The sequence below is a fragment of the Lynx rufus genome, unplaced genomic scaffold (genome assembly GCF_022079265.1).
Source record: "Lynx rufus isolate CCGP_SWC_20201006 ecotype Redwood Valley unplaced genomic scaffold, mLynRuf1.p SCAF_5, whole genome shotgun sequence".
NCBI classification, from domain to species: Eukaryota; Metazoa; Chordata; class Mammalia; order Carnivora; family Felidae; genus Lynx; species Lynx rufus.
This window is the reverse complement of record NW_025814867.1, coordinates 74,817,319-74,832,273: the sequence shown is the minus strand read 5'-3', so window position 1 is coordinate 74,832,273 and position 14,955 is coordinate 74,817,319. Positions and strand designations below refer to the sequence as shown.

Genomic DNA, 14,955 nt, shown 5'->3' with positions numbered 1-14,955 from the left:
AGCCGGCCAGCACAGATTGACGCTGAGCTCCCAGATGGATATTATCCAACTATATATACTATAAAGTTATTCCATAACTTTGCTTAGAATGGAGAGACTCAGCTGTGGGCATATGATCACAGGACCGACCTACTGGTCCTACCCCATTTATTTTTATTTTTTTATTTTTTTTAATTTTTTTTTCAACGTTTATTCATTTTTGGGACAGAGAGAGACAGAGCATGAACGGGGGAGGGGCAGAGAGAGAGGGAGACACAGAATCGGAAACAGGCTCCAGGCTCTGAGCCATCAGCCCAGAGCCTGACGCGGGGCTCGAACTCACGGACCGCGAGGTCGTGACCTGGCTGAAGTCGTATGCTTAACCGACTGCGCCACCCAGGTGCCCTGGTCCTACCCCATTTAGAAGCTGCCAGCCAGATAGAGCCATGGAATAGCCTCTTGAAGGCAAGGATGAGCAACGGTTTGTTTAAGCATGACACTGCAGGGTCAGGGTGCTAATCTTCAGGATGCAGTATGCACCTTAAACCAATGGCCATTTTATGGCACTGTGCCTCAATAGGCAGAATATATGAAATCTGGGAGCCAGGAGGTCAAATGAGTTGTGCCCTTATCATTATCATGCTCTAGTGACTTGCACAAGGTATTTGTCCTCATCTCTGCAACTTTAGTCTCAGTGAGTCTCAAGGCCTATTCCCAAGGCAGGGAATCTCCACCAGGGGACATAGTAAGAGTCCTACTTAACTTTAATGTGCGCCACCTACTGCTGCAATTGGTCCTTAGGTTGTACTTTTGTCATCCTCTCCCTCCCACTCATTCTACATACCCCTTCCTTCTCCTCTTCTGCTGGTTGCATGCACAGTGGGTGTCCCAGACTCTTGTCTGACTATTGTTCTTTTACTCACTCACTTAGAGTTACAGCTGGGTGTGGAAGTATTGGAGGATGTCCCAGTGGATCACCTAAGCACCAGACACATTCCTCTCTGCCTGTTAGACAGCCTGATCTCCTAATGATGATTAGGGCCAATTGTTTCCTCCAGTGCAAGCCTGAGGGGTGGAATGCTAGGACTCCTCATGCTAGTAGTGGTAAGGCCTGGACAGGGCAAGGCAGTGAGGTGGGAACCTCTTAGAACCTAAGCAATTTCAAGGTGAGACAGTCACAAAATAGAGGAGTCTGCTTTTTCTGGTGCTATTGGCTAACATAAAGGAGCTAAGCTCCAACAGTATTTTACTAGCCAGAATCACACTGAAATTTTTGAATTCTGAATTCTATTTTATCCCTGATTTTCTGAGTCCTGGACATTGAAAGATACGTAAAATGAGAATAACCATTGTGCCACAAAGGTAACAGAGGTAAAGTCTGTCTGCTAGCCCTTAGCCATAGGCCCCTGTGCAGACCTAACTGTGAGCCTGGTTCCCTTGGGAACCCTCAGGGTCTGGTTCCCTCAGGGTCTCGGGGTGGAGGGGAGACTGCTTTAATACCTGTGAGCCATTTAGTGTAGTACATAAGGGTTGTTTGCTGATTTGGGGGAATTTCCTTTTAGGCCTAGATAATTGATTATATTATTATTTAAAATTTTTCATGTACTCTTATGATAAAATAAGGTATAGCAAACAGTCTTCTCTGGTGAGATTGTGGGTTATTTCAGATAACTGACCAATCATTTTTTTAATTTTTAAAAAATACTTATTTTGAGAGAGAGAGAGAGAGAGAGAGAGAGAGTTGGTTGAGCATCTGACTTTGGCTCGGGTCATGATCTCACAGTTCACAAGTTTGAACCCAGCATCAGGCTCACTGCTGTCAGTGCAAAGCCTGCTTCAAGTCCTCTGTCCCCCTCTCTTTGGCACCCCTCCCCCACTCATGCTCACTCTCTCTCTCTCTCTCTCTCAAAAATAAACACTTCTTAAAGGTAAGTATTACAAGTTTCATTTTCTGATTATAAAAATAATACATATGTATATTAAACAAAATTTAGAATGTAATGCAGAAAAGTACAAAATGCAAATCACACATAACTGGAAATAACCACTGTAAATATTTTACTCTAAACTTTTTGTCTATAGAAATGCATATTTAAAAAAAATTGGAGCCATACTACACAGATTAGGGGTCTTTATATTTCAGTCTTCTTGAAAAATTCCTATTAAATTTTTGGTGTAATGGATAAGCCTTGACAAAACCCAACTAGACACATCAGCTCCTCCTACCACCCACCTGTGGGCCTGTTCCAACCCAGAACAACTGATGGCAGCTGATTGCTGAGCTGGGGGTGGTTTCCTTGTTCTGAAGTGTCTTTGACCCCAGCTCCTAGCAGCTCTGAAAGTCCCAAGACAACAAGCTCAGACTGCCCTAGAAGTTGGCAAGGATTCTGACAACAGAAAACACACTTTTAAAACAAAACAAAACAAAACAAAAAAAAGGTGCTTTGAGAATGTGTGCAGCCTGAAAGTAATTAATTGAATGCATAGCAGTGATTTCCTTCCTCTTGGCCAAAGGCAGATTTGCAAAGGAAATGGGCACTTCAGATACAGACCAACTTCAATGTTTACATAATTTACACTCTGGGCCACCAAGCAGAAAGATCCTAATCCAGCCTAGTACCTGTGGAAACAACCTGGAGATCTCTTCTGTTGTGAGCTGTGGAGAGCAACTGGGATGGTTTAGGCATAAAGTGACCCCATGGGTTAACTCCCAGAAGGCAGAGAAGGAGCTTAGCAGCACAGCACAATGGTTAAGGGCTCACAGCTCAAACCCAGCTCTGTGTCTTTGGATGAATTACTTTACTTCTTTGTGCCCCCAGGTAAAAATGATGTACTTTAGTTCACATGATAGAGATGGCCCTTAAAAAGTTTTTGCATAATTGTAAGGGATAGGGAAAAATCTAGTTTGAAACAAAATAAAAATAGTTTGCCCATTTGAAATCAATGGGTAAGAGCTGCCTCTGAACTAGTGGGATCTACAATGGTCCCATGGTGCCATCCAGTGGACAGAAAAGGGAAAGGCGTGATTTTATCTTCCAAATTTGTAATTTACCAAAAACATGTATATTGAAGAGGATAATTTCAACTCACCAATAGATTCACTTGTTAATAAATTTCATTCAATTTTTAGGGTGTGCCTCGGTGGCTCAGTTGGTTAAGCATCCAGCTTGATTTCAGTTTGTACATCATCTCACATTGGTGGGTTCGAGCCCTGCATTAGGCTTCATGCTGGGCTCCACGCTGCCCATGGAGCCTGCTTAGGATTGTCCCTCTCGCCTCTGCCTCTGCCCCTCCCCCCCCATACATACATAAATTTCATTCCATTTTTAAACCAAAATAAAAGATCAGAAGTCTAAACACTAAGTGCTAAAACTAAATTCCCAAAACCAGTTAGGATATGTGATGTATGCTAGAAAGATCATCCACTGAAGGAAAACAGAATACACACCAGTCCTTACTAGCATGAATTTTTACAGCCCACCTTCCCCATTCTTCGTATCTCTCTCTCTCTGCCAACACTCTTTATGCTTATTCTGGTACGTGGACCAGGAGAACCACAGAGACTCAAAGTGTCTTCTCAACACATAACTAGAACTTGACTGGTACCAGAGCCATTCTGCTCATTTTTCAAGAATGCAACTGTCACTTAAAATTTTGCTGATATCAAATTGAGTATTTTTCAAGGGCCTGTGTGTTTGCTTTGGGTTTTCATGTGTGTGTGTGTGTGTGTGTGTGTGTGTGTACTCTGTGTTTCCTTTTAAAGCCATTTATTACCTCTATAATTTGTTTCTTCCCCCAGATATTTATGAGGGTGAAGATGATAGCAAACAAATCTCCCCCAAACATGAGTAGTAATAGCATACTTGGAGTACCAAGAACTGTTCTGAGACCTTCTCTTTGGTATTATTGTAATCACTATTAACAGTAATCATAACAGGTGTTATTTATTAAATTCCTAAGATGTACCAGACATTTTACTTTATAAACCTTTTTGCTAATCCTTATATCAAAGCTGTGATAGATATTATTATCCCCATTTTTACAGACAAGAAAAGATGCTCAGAGAGGTTAAGTGACTTACCCCAGATCACACAGCTAGTGAGTGAGTGGCAAAGTCAGAACTGCACTCCGGTCTCACTGACTCCAAAGCCCCTGCTCCTACCACTGGGCAGAGGGTCTTTCCTTTATTCACTCATATGACCTGCCAGACCCTCAGCCCAAGATTCTGGGGTCTCCATAGTGCTGTCACCGCTATAGTACCTAAGACCCCTAGGAGCCCATGGCCAGTGGATCCAGGAGGAAGGGATTAAATATGCAAATGACAAAGATATAGCAAAACTCATCCTGTGAGCTGCACTTTCGGCCCCCACATTTCCAGCTTTGACCGAAGGACGTTCTCCAAGGCTTGTGGGTCCTGAGAATTCTGAGCTCCTTCCAGGAGCCGCGGGGGATGCTGGGTGAATAGGGTATAGTCACTGCTGCCACGGGCCCCAGGGCCCAAGGGGGAGACGAGTGAGGGCTCACCCAGAGCAGCTGCGGGCTGTGTCAGAAGAAACTCTCCCTCGAAGGGTCTTGTGAGGGAATTGCGGGTGACCCCACCACCTCCACAGCCCCTCCCTTCCTCTGTGTCCCAGAATAGAACGGGATAGAATAGAACACAATAGAATAAAGTAGAATAGAATAAGAGCATAGAATAGATCAGATGAGGACATCATACCTGTAAGGGTAATATTGAGCCACAAACAGTTTTCCTTTTAGAAATGTAGTCTGTGTGGACGCGATGTTGGCATCTCTAAGGAGTATGGAAAACTCTGGACTAAACTGAGGGTGTCCTCCCCCCTCACCTGGGGTACCCTGTGTGCTGACAGTCCCCAGCAGGGAGGGGTATCTGGATATTGTCAGCGCTGGGAGGGTCGATTCTCTTTCCAGGCTCAGACAGATCCTTCCTGGAGGCAGGAAATGGCCCAGACGACCCTGAAATAATGCAGTCAATGTGTGGCCAAGTGTGTGAGAGGTCCTCTGTGCCAGCCCTGCGCCAGGCTGAAGACCCCGGCCCCCTGCGGCAGGGCCCCCAGGAGGGAGAGGAAAGCAGCCACCAGTGCCTGGTCATCACTTTACCCCAGGTGCCACTTACTGTGGAGTGGCTGGAACTGGCTGTCAGGTCTGCCAGTTCCCACATTTTCCCCCAGCCCTGCCAGCCCCAGGCCCTGAGTGCTCCATGGCTGCCAGAGACCTCAGAGCCCGGCCTCACCCCTGGCCTCCCAGTGGGTGGCTCTGGGGTCCCTGGCCACTACCCTTCACCCCACCCCAGCCCTGCCGGCCCGGCTTTGTCTGGGACACTGAGGCCACAGCCCCTGGAGACTCAACCCTTCTGTTCCCATGGTAGGTGGTCAAGGGCAAGTCTTCTCCATTCCTCCCTTACAGCCTTTCAGCAAGACTGCCATCCCTTGTCCTCACTGCCTGCTCTGGGCATCAGGGGATCGTGTTGAATGACCACCCTAAAGAGGAGTCTCTGGGCGTTACTGCAGATGTCCCTGAGTCACATCTGGAGGAGGGCGGTGGGAGCCAGTTTCTCCTCTGCCCTCTACCCCTCACCCCACCACTTCTGGGGACTGGACATTAAAGCAAGTGTGCTGCAACCTGAGACAACTGTGTCCAGCTGCCTCTCAAAACCCTCCAGCACCAGGCAGGGTTCCTGGAAGCCTCCAGGAAAGGGCTGCCTGGCTGCTCCCAGTTTGGCTGGCATGGTCCCCCCACTTCTGCCCTGGGGAGAACCCTGGGCCCCAGAATGCAGCTTGGGGGTCCTCTGGGCAGCAGGTCAGGGAGCTCCCACTTGCACACTTCCTGCTTGCTGACAGAACTGTGCCACTAACTCCAACTGTAGACTCCTTCTGCTCCCTCTTCTCATTTCCTGTGTCCAGAATGCCCTCACCCCCCATGCCCTGTCCATGCCCTTCAAGGCCATACCCTAACCCCTGCCCTTGAGTTGTCACCAGAGACTTGGTCCTGCACTCAGATTCCTGCAAGATTGATTATTCTGTTGAAGCTCAGTGAGAGGTAAAGACAAGACTTGTACAACCCAGCTGCAGTGCTTGCAGCCGAGGGAACATGGCCAAGTGATTATTCCTCTCTCATCCCAGTTTCTCATCTGTAAAATGGAGCTAAGGCCCTTAGAGGGCCATGTGAAGCTTAACTTCTGACAAACTGGCATCCCAGCAGGCACAGAGTAGGGTTCAGTGTTTGGTGGAGATTGCTGTTCCCCTCAGTGTCTTAACAGCCCCAGGCTCATGGCAGGTGCACAGTGGTGACTAATTGGTTTATCAGCTCATTGGAAGAGAGAGGCAGGATGTACTCACTCCTCTGATTTCCCATGGGGAGAGCAGTGACAGAGGCTACCAAAGAAATAGGAATCAGGGGCGAGAAAGGGGGAAAAGAAGAGAGGGAAGAAAGGTGGAGGACAGGAAGGTTGTCAAGCACAAAAAGACTGACCGTTTTCTTGGAGGACCAGGAGTAGGGCTATGAACACCACGTAGACAGATCTTCTCGGGGTCATGGTTACAAATTTGAGCTGGAAAAGAGAACCTTAAGAGGACAGACCTCCAGGGGCGCCTGGGTGGCGCAGTCGGTTAAGCGTCCGACTTCAGCCAGGTCACGATCTCGCGGTCCGGGAGTTCGAGCCCCGCGTCAGGCTCTGGGCTGATGGCTCAGAGCCTGGAGCCTGTTTCTGATTCTGTGTCTCCCTCTCTCTCTGCCCCTCCCCCATTCATGCTCTGTCTCTCTCTGTCTTAAAAATAAAATAAACGTTGGAAGAAAAAAAAAATTAAAAAAAAAAAGAGGACAGACCTCCACCTCCCACCCAGGTGAAGCCGTCCAGGTCCTGGGAGAGCAGGAGTTAGAGATGGGGAGAAGAGGTTCTTGGGGACAGGCACTGCCTCCTAGGACATCTGGCCACTGGCAGCAGAACCAATCCTCCCAGGCCCTCTCCTGCACAGCAGGTCAAATTCTTCCCTTTCTTTTCCCAAGGCTGCTCCAGCAAGGAGTTTACCTCCACGGAAACCTTTGACCATCCCGAAGGTGCAGAAGATATGGAAAAGGAGAACAGTGCTCTGAGTGTAATTTATTTCCTTCTTATCTCCTTCATTTTCTCCCTCAATTCGAGTTCATCAGCTTCTCCTGCCTCCTCTTTCTCTCCCCCTTCCATGTCCCTCCCCTTTTCGTGATGCATACCCATAAGGACCAGGCCTAACCCAGGAAGCTGAGGTCACTGGCTCTGCAAAGTGTCTCAGACCCTCCCGGCCTGGCATGTCCCTCATCCCCATCTCCTTCGCATTGCTCTGGCTTCTGATCATAAATGTGGGGCTCCTGCCGGGACCCCGGTGACCCCTTGGGAGAACTAGGGTGGGCCCCAACCCGCCGGCGCCGGCGGGAATCACAGGTCGCGCCTGGTTGGGCTTGGGCACTCCTCGGCCCTGCTAACTCTGAGGGTTCACCACTGTCCCCTCCCTTCCAGCTGTCCGGACTCTTCCAGTTGGACGACAGTTATGAAACGTGTTCCTCCAAATCTGTCCTGGAAACGGGAGAAAGCGTCCAGGGGAAAAAGGAAAGCGGCGATGAGGACGTTTGAGTGTGAAAGAGAAAAGAACAAAGAGTAAGCGAATCTGTTAGCTGTTGCTCCTCTGACTTTCTTCTTGGAATTTTAGGCCAACAAACACAACTAAGGAGAGCGCTGCGGTGCCCGCTGCCTTGCTCGGCCCTGCGGGGGACGCGACTAGTTTCCGGGCGAAAGCAGAGCGGGCGAGGGAAGGATGCCTGCGCACCCCCTCCCCCGAGAACTGACACCGGTTCTAGAACACCGCGGCTCCCCCGCTCGGCCGGGCCGCCCCACGCCGCCTCCATTCCGGGCCCGGCCTGCTGCGGACGCCGAGGGCCCGGCCCACCCGTCAGCGGGAAAGCAGCCAAGGGGCCGCCTCGGACCCTGCGGATCTGCAGCTGGGGGTTGGGGGTGGGGTGAGATAGGACCGCCTTCCAGAAGCCTGAGGAAGGGCCCACGGCCTGCCCGCGGAGGCCACCCTCCCGGCGAGGGCCGCTGAGAACCTGAGAGCTGCTCCACACGCGTCAGCGTTAGCCCTGGGGACTCGGCTCAGACGCCCGCGAACCTCGGGGCTGCCCCACACGCGCCTGCGTGAGCGCCGGGACTCGGTGCAGACACCCGCGAACCTCGGGGCTGCTTCCCACGCGCCTGCGCGAGCGTCGGGACTCCGTGCAGACACCCGCGAACCTCGGGGCTGCTTCACACGCGCCTGCGCGGGAGCCGGGACTAGCTGAAGACGTCCGCGAACTTCGGGGCTGTTCCACACCGGCCTACTCGAGCGCCGGGATTTCGTGCAAACGCCCGCGACCCCCCCGAGCTGCTCTACCGCTCCTGCAGAGGTTAGCGGAGCCCAGTCCTGCGGGGTCCTGCCCAAGGTTTCTCAACGTTGGCATTTAGACTTTGGGGGCTGGATAATTCTTTGGGCGGGGTGGGGGGGGAGGGGGGGCTGCCTTGTCAAGTGTTTGGCAGCATCCCTGGCCTCTACCCACAGATGCCAGTAAAACCTCTCTCCCATCCACTCACCCAAATTATGACAATCAAAAATGCCTGCAGACATTGTCAGATTTTTCCTGGGATGGGAGTGGGGAGATTCGTTGACAATCTCCTTTGCGAACCTTGGAAGAGCAGAAACTACAGAGGCAGCCCTGTGCTCTTCTCCCTAAATCCCCAAAAGAATGTTCCTGTGGTGTTTGTGTTACTTTGTAACGGGATTGTATCCTTTCAGAGAGGGTTGGTTACAAATGTTAACGTCGGAGGTAGTTCGTTTTTAGATTAGTTTTTAAATTAGTTTCAGTTATTTTTCATTTTTGTTTTATTATTTTTCGTCTAATTTTACTTTTATTTATAGTTTTCTAGTTATTTAATTTTATAGATTTAAAGTTACCTGTTTATAATTATTTTGTTTTCAGGGTTAGTTTTTGAGTTATTCATTTTCAGTTTCTTATATGCAGTTATTTTAAGTTATACATTTCCAAATTAGCTCTAGAATTATTTTTAATTATCTTTACAATTATTAGTATTTGAGTTATTTACTTTTATAGTTATTCTTTTTTTTAGTTATTGGAATTTTCAAATTAGTTTTAGTTTTTTGTTGACTGCTAATAATTCACTGAAAGTTTTAGAATTGTTTAAAATTATTTATTTCCAGACAAAGTGTCTTTAGTTATTTTAGAGGTTTTTCCCTTGTTAGTTTTAGAGTTACTTATAGTCACACTTATTTTTTTCAGTTTAGATTTGGGGTTGTTTATTTTTACATCCATTTATTTATGTTAGTTATTTGGTTTTAAATTATTTTATTTTCAGCTGTTGCATTTTTGAGCATTATATTTCCTGAATTTTTTATTTTCAGAGATTTGGACATATTTAGTTTTGATTTATTTTCGGTAACTTATTCTCCATTTCTTTTTAGTTACATCTTTGCCATTTAAAAAATTTTTTCTATTTTGTATTTTTACTTATTTTATTTTCAGATTTATTTTCAGAATTATTTACTATTAGAATTAGTCTAGGGGATCCAAACAAGAGAAAGACACAACAGCAGTTATTTTAGCAGAGAGAATTTAGTATAAGGAATTGTTACCCAGTTATTGGAGATTTTAACAGGATAAAACGTGGTAATGTGAGATCATGGAGATGTTAGCCATAAGGAGCAGCTACCAGCCCACTGGCTGAAGGAGCAAAGGGAAGAGGTTGGATGGAGGTGGCCCACAGTCTGAGGGGGAGGTGCTGCCCCATGGGACAGGTGTCCCACGAGTCGGAATTTGGTCCAAGAGCTGGATGCAGAACTCTCCATAGAAGGTGCTGCCAGCTGGTGCTGGAGTCTCTGAAGGCCGGGTGATGAGGCTGCTTGTGGAAGTGTTGGGAAAATGTCAAAGGGCAGCTACTGGAACCAGCTGTTGCTCTCAGCGTGAAGAGCAGTTGCCAGGGGGAAGCTGGCAGGAAGTCAGCACACGGGGTCGCTCTCCCCTCCTTGGTCCTCCCATCAGTCTGCCCTATTGGCCAAAGCTGACAGGGAGCAAGCTGGCAAAGGAGGTGAGTGGCCCTGGGGCCACAAAGCAGAGACTAGAAGGATGGCTGAAAGCTGAGAAATATGGCAAATAAGCAACCCACTGAGCTCTGGAGTTGTTTACTTTTAGAGTATTAGTTTTGAATTTAGTTAGTTTGGGAGTTGTTGTGGTGATTTGACTTCAACTTTTCACTGGACATGGGATCTAGCTAAGTTTTTGGTCCCCTGATTTGTTTCCAAAATGGAGTGGGAACTTTTTTCTTAAACACCTGAGGACTGTCTCCCATGTGACTTAAGAAAATAGTTCTAGAATTCAAGAAAACAAAAATAAGTGTCTCACTGTGTTCATAAAGAAGCCCTTGGACTTTTATGGCCAAAAAAGGGCAGAGACTAAGGGACAGACTATCAGGGAAAGGCTCTTCACAATTGTCCAGCAGAGTGTTCTTTGAAAGTTTTCAGAAAGTTATGTTGTGGAGCTACTCTCTTGCGCCCCTTTCCTAATGACAAAGTATCTTTCTTGATGGAATGTGTTTCAAATTTGTAGACTACAATATTCATTATTTGCAGACTAAAATAAAGTTCTTCCCAAACCTATAGGAAATCTTATTTCCTTCTACTTGCATTATTTTCCAACCTACATTGTTCCATTTTGGCTATAAGAACATTTATTTGTTTGTTTGTTTGTTCATTCTACTCAACACCTATTTCCTGAGCACCCCTGTCCTCAAGAAGGTGTTGGCATCAGAAGAGACCACGGAGGCGTGAAGGTGAGTGAGAAACTCTCAGTGCAGTTGAGGGAGACAGATGTGGAAACAGATCATCACAACACAGTGTGACAAATTCTATGGGGCACGGAACCCTGCCACTGACTTCCTGATGTAGTCAGGGATGGGCTGACATCTGAGCTGGTCTCCTGGAGCAAGCGTTTTCTCCAAGTGGAGAAGGAGAAGGATATCCTGGTCATGCATAGGCACGGAGGCACGGAGGAGGGATGCATGGCAGAGAGAATGCATTGACAGAGGCCACTGGGCCACAGGGTTCAGAAAGTCCCTGGTGCTTGACAGGTAGGACCTCATTTGGTCCTCACAGCCAGTCTGCAAGAGAGTAGGGAGCGACATCAGGAGTCAGTGCTCTTCCTGATCTCAGGGTTCCAACCACAGCTTACAAGATCCTCTGACTTGTCATTCCTGGAATTCTTCATCTCATTCCTGGCTTTATCCTTGGTCCATTCACTCCTTCCCACTCACTCTTGGAGGTGAGTGCCTCCCTCTTCTATCGTTTGATTCCTGCTTCTTAAACATCCGTGGGGAGGGAGGAGGGTTGAGACCAGCCAGCTGTGAAGCGCAGGTGACTCCACCTGCAGAGGAGGCAGAGCAGAGCAGAGCCCCCGCGGGGTCTCTTGGGGGAGTTCTGCAGACCAGCACCGTGGGAACTGAGCTCTTGTCGAACCAATCGTAGCCTGTAACTGCATTCAGCACCCCTTGAAAGTTTGTGGGGATGCCTTCCCCAAATGGGGAACTGCTTCAGATCCAGCCCAAGCTTGTGAATCAATAGAGAGCTTTTAAAGCACACAGAGCCCTTTGCTGCATTAACAGCACTGGACATGTCTACCAGGCCAAAAGAAAGTATAGTCCTTCGCAATCTATTCTGGCGTATTTTCACACTTTTTATAGAACACATTCTTTCAGTCAGTCTTGAATACGTTTCTCAGCATACTTCTCTACTTTGCTCTCTCCGGTTGTCTTACCCATCACCATATCCGTTTCTCCGTGAGAACATGTAAGTACTGGGGCTGGACGGAAGAATCTTCTGGATTCTGACTATTAGAATAGTCAGAAAACGCATCACCTGGATCCTCTTAAACACTTTGACCGTTGACGAGCCCACTGCAGAGACAGCCCAAAGCTCTCCCAATCCTTTGGGCCCGATCGTTTTCTGTATCTACAAAATCAGCCACCCTCGCTGGTGCTGGCAGAGCTCAAAATGCCCAGACCTCCCAGGCCTCACATGAGGAGCCTCTCCACAAATCCTGCATCACAGGTGGGCGACAGAGGAGCCATTTCAGTTCCGGACATCATTGCTGATGCTGCCCCCAGGTGTTCCATGGTAGCCAGCTGTGACTTTCCACTCTGGCTTCTTTGCCTAAGCCCCACACAGCTGCTCTGCTTATCGGTGTCCTCTGAGAAAAACAAGCAAAAAAGTCATCTATTTGAGTCAACGGAAAAGAATTCAAAACCATCAGATAAAATCTTGCAGCCACGTTCCACTAGTTATTCAATTCATTTATAGCTTTATAGTGTTGCCTGTTGCCCACGAGAGGGATGCATTTCAACTTGTTGCTGAGGGGTGGGAATGCTATAGCCCTGGAGGAAAGTGCCCTGGCTGAAACAGTTCACTTAAAGCAGTCTGAGTCTGTGAAACCTGGCTGGAGTCCGAGTCTGCACTAAATACCAGCTGTGCCTTATCAAATAATTAGACAAGTTTGAGATCCTTTAAACCAGCATTTCCCAGAGCATATTTTGCCAAGTAGGCGGAAGAGTGTAAGGGTTCAATGAGTTAATCTCACAATCAAAAACAAATTTTTTTTTATGTAAGTTTCATGTCCAGCACAGAGCCTAACGCAGGGCCTGAACTCATGATCCTGAGATCGAGACCTGAGCTGAGATCAAGAGTCGGCCACCCAACTGGCCAAGCCATTCAGGTGCCCTGAAAAAAAATTTCTCTAACCTATTTTTGGAATACTACATATTCGATTTCTCATTTGGTTGATACGAGTTAGTGAATTAAAGGAACTGAGAACTCTTTCATGAAGGAAATCTGTACGTTTCTGTTAAACTCATGACTTCTCAGGGTGCCTTGCTGGCTCATTTGGTAGAGCATGTGACTTTGATCTCGGCTTCATGAGTTCAAGCCCTACGTTGGCCATGGAGCCTACTTAAAAGCAGAAAACAAGAAACACTGCATGATTTCCCAAACTTAGCTGACCATGGAATCCTTCTCTTTGTGGAACATAACTTAATATTTATGTCTCACGAAACAGTATGGGTGATGTGTGCTCTGCTCTACACAGTCATTTGGTGTCCCAGGTTCCTCCCTTCTGATTTTTCCTTGGGAACCTAGCTGGGAAGCTGTTGCCCAACCACAGCTTTTTTTTTTTTTTTTTAATGTTTATTTATTTATTTTGAGAGAAAGCATGAGCACAGGACAGGGACAGAGAAAAAGGGAGAGAAAGCATCCCAAGCAGGCTCCACACTGACAATGCATAGCCTGGCATGGGGCTGGAACTCACAAACTATGAGACCATGACCTAAGCTGAGATCGAGTCAGACGCTGAACTGATTGAGCCACCCACGTGTCCCCCAACTACAGCTTTGACAACTTTGTGTCACTGTCACCTAGCCAGCCTGAAGTAAAGCAGGGACTAGAATCCATGTTCTCTAACCCCTAGGCTAGGATTCTATTACCACACTAGCTTTTGCTTACTCAGTCGACATGTTTCAAGTGTCTCTAGTGTTCCAGGTTTACTATCAGAGAAAACAGAAAACACAGCACCAATTCTCTATAAAATATTTGTCAATTGCATCTTTAATCTGGTAGCATTCTTTATGTATGGGTAAACTTTCAAAAATGGCTATTAAAGTAGCAAAATTATAGGTTTATATCATAGTATTTTAATTTACCAGAGAACACATACTATGGGAATAAACAAACATTAGAGGAACAGAGTAGAGAATCTTGAAATGGACCGAGATACATCTCAGGATTTAAAGCATGAAAAAAGGCATTTCAAATTAGTTCTGAACAAAGAAGATGAATTGTGTGTGAAAGTGGTGCTGGGACCACTGTATAGCAGTTTGGGGGCGGGGGGGGGGGAGGGAGGATAAGCCCTTAAAACTATTCATATTGTTCAATTATGTGACTTAAAGAAATCATGCAAGTCAAAACGTTTAAAAATGATTTTGAATAGAGTAAAGCTTTTCTAGGCAAAAACAAAAACCAGAAGCTACAAAAGAAAATCTTGACAATTCAGACTACATAAGAGGCAAAAACAAATATAGAAAAAAAGAACAATTAAAGATTCAAAACAAATACATTTTCAAAACATGGGCATAAAACTAATTTTCCATGATATATAAAGAGCTTTTACAAATCAGCAACAATAATAGAAAAAATGGACAAAGGACACAAATATACACAGAAAAAGAAATTCAAGGGGCACCTGGGAGGCTCAATCGATTAAGCATCCTACTCTTTATTTGGACTCAGGTCATGATCTCCTAGATTGTTGGTTTGAGCCCCACATCTGTGCTGACAGCCAGAGCCTGCCTGGAATTCTCTGTCTCCCTCTCTCTGCTTCTCCCCCCCCCCAAATAAATAAATAAACTTAAAAAAAAAAGAAATTCAAAATCCAACAAATACATGAAAAGAAGCAAAACAATGATATTCATTTCTCGTTACCAGACTGTCCAGCATTTAAAACTCTGATAATACTCAGTATTGGAGAAGATACAAAAAAATGAGCACTCTCAGACTGTTGGTAAGAGTGTAAATTAGTACTAGCTTTTTAAAAGACAATTTTTAATAGCTTTCAACATTTTAAAATATGTATATGACTTGATCTAGCAATTCCACTTCTAGGAATTCATTTTAATGATATATTCATACAAATGAACAAGTTGTACAGGTGTTCATTGTAACACTACTTTTAACAGGAAAACAAGCAGTGAGAGAGAGAGAACACCCTAAGTGTCTGTGATAGTGTTAAAACTTATCCCCAAATTGATACTCCTGTCTTCAAACAGCAGAGTCCAATTACCCTCCCTTTGAGTGTGGGCTGTACTAATGACCCTGATAAATAGAATGTGGTGGAAGTGGTGGT

General features: G+C 46.3%; 1 protein-coding gene across 1 annotated transcript in view; it reads left to right on the top strand.

Annotated features, from left to right (window-relative positions):
* The window catches only part of MCF2L2 (MCF.2 cell line derived transforming sequence-like 2), a 257,039-nt gene extending 249,347 nt beyond the window's left edge, over positions 1-7,692 (top strand). The window contains exons 26-27 of the mRNA XM_047100288.1: positions 7,003-7,091; positions 7,490-7,692. Coding sequence (XP_046956244.1) covers positions 7,003-7,091; positions 7,490-7,603 — 203 coding nt within the window. The 3' untranslated portion in view covers positions 7,604-7,692. The remainder of the gene's footprint in view (positions 1-7,002; positions 7,092-7,489) is intronic.
* The last annotated feature ends 7,263 nt before the right edge of the window (positions 7,693-14,955 follow it).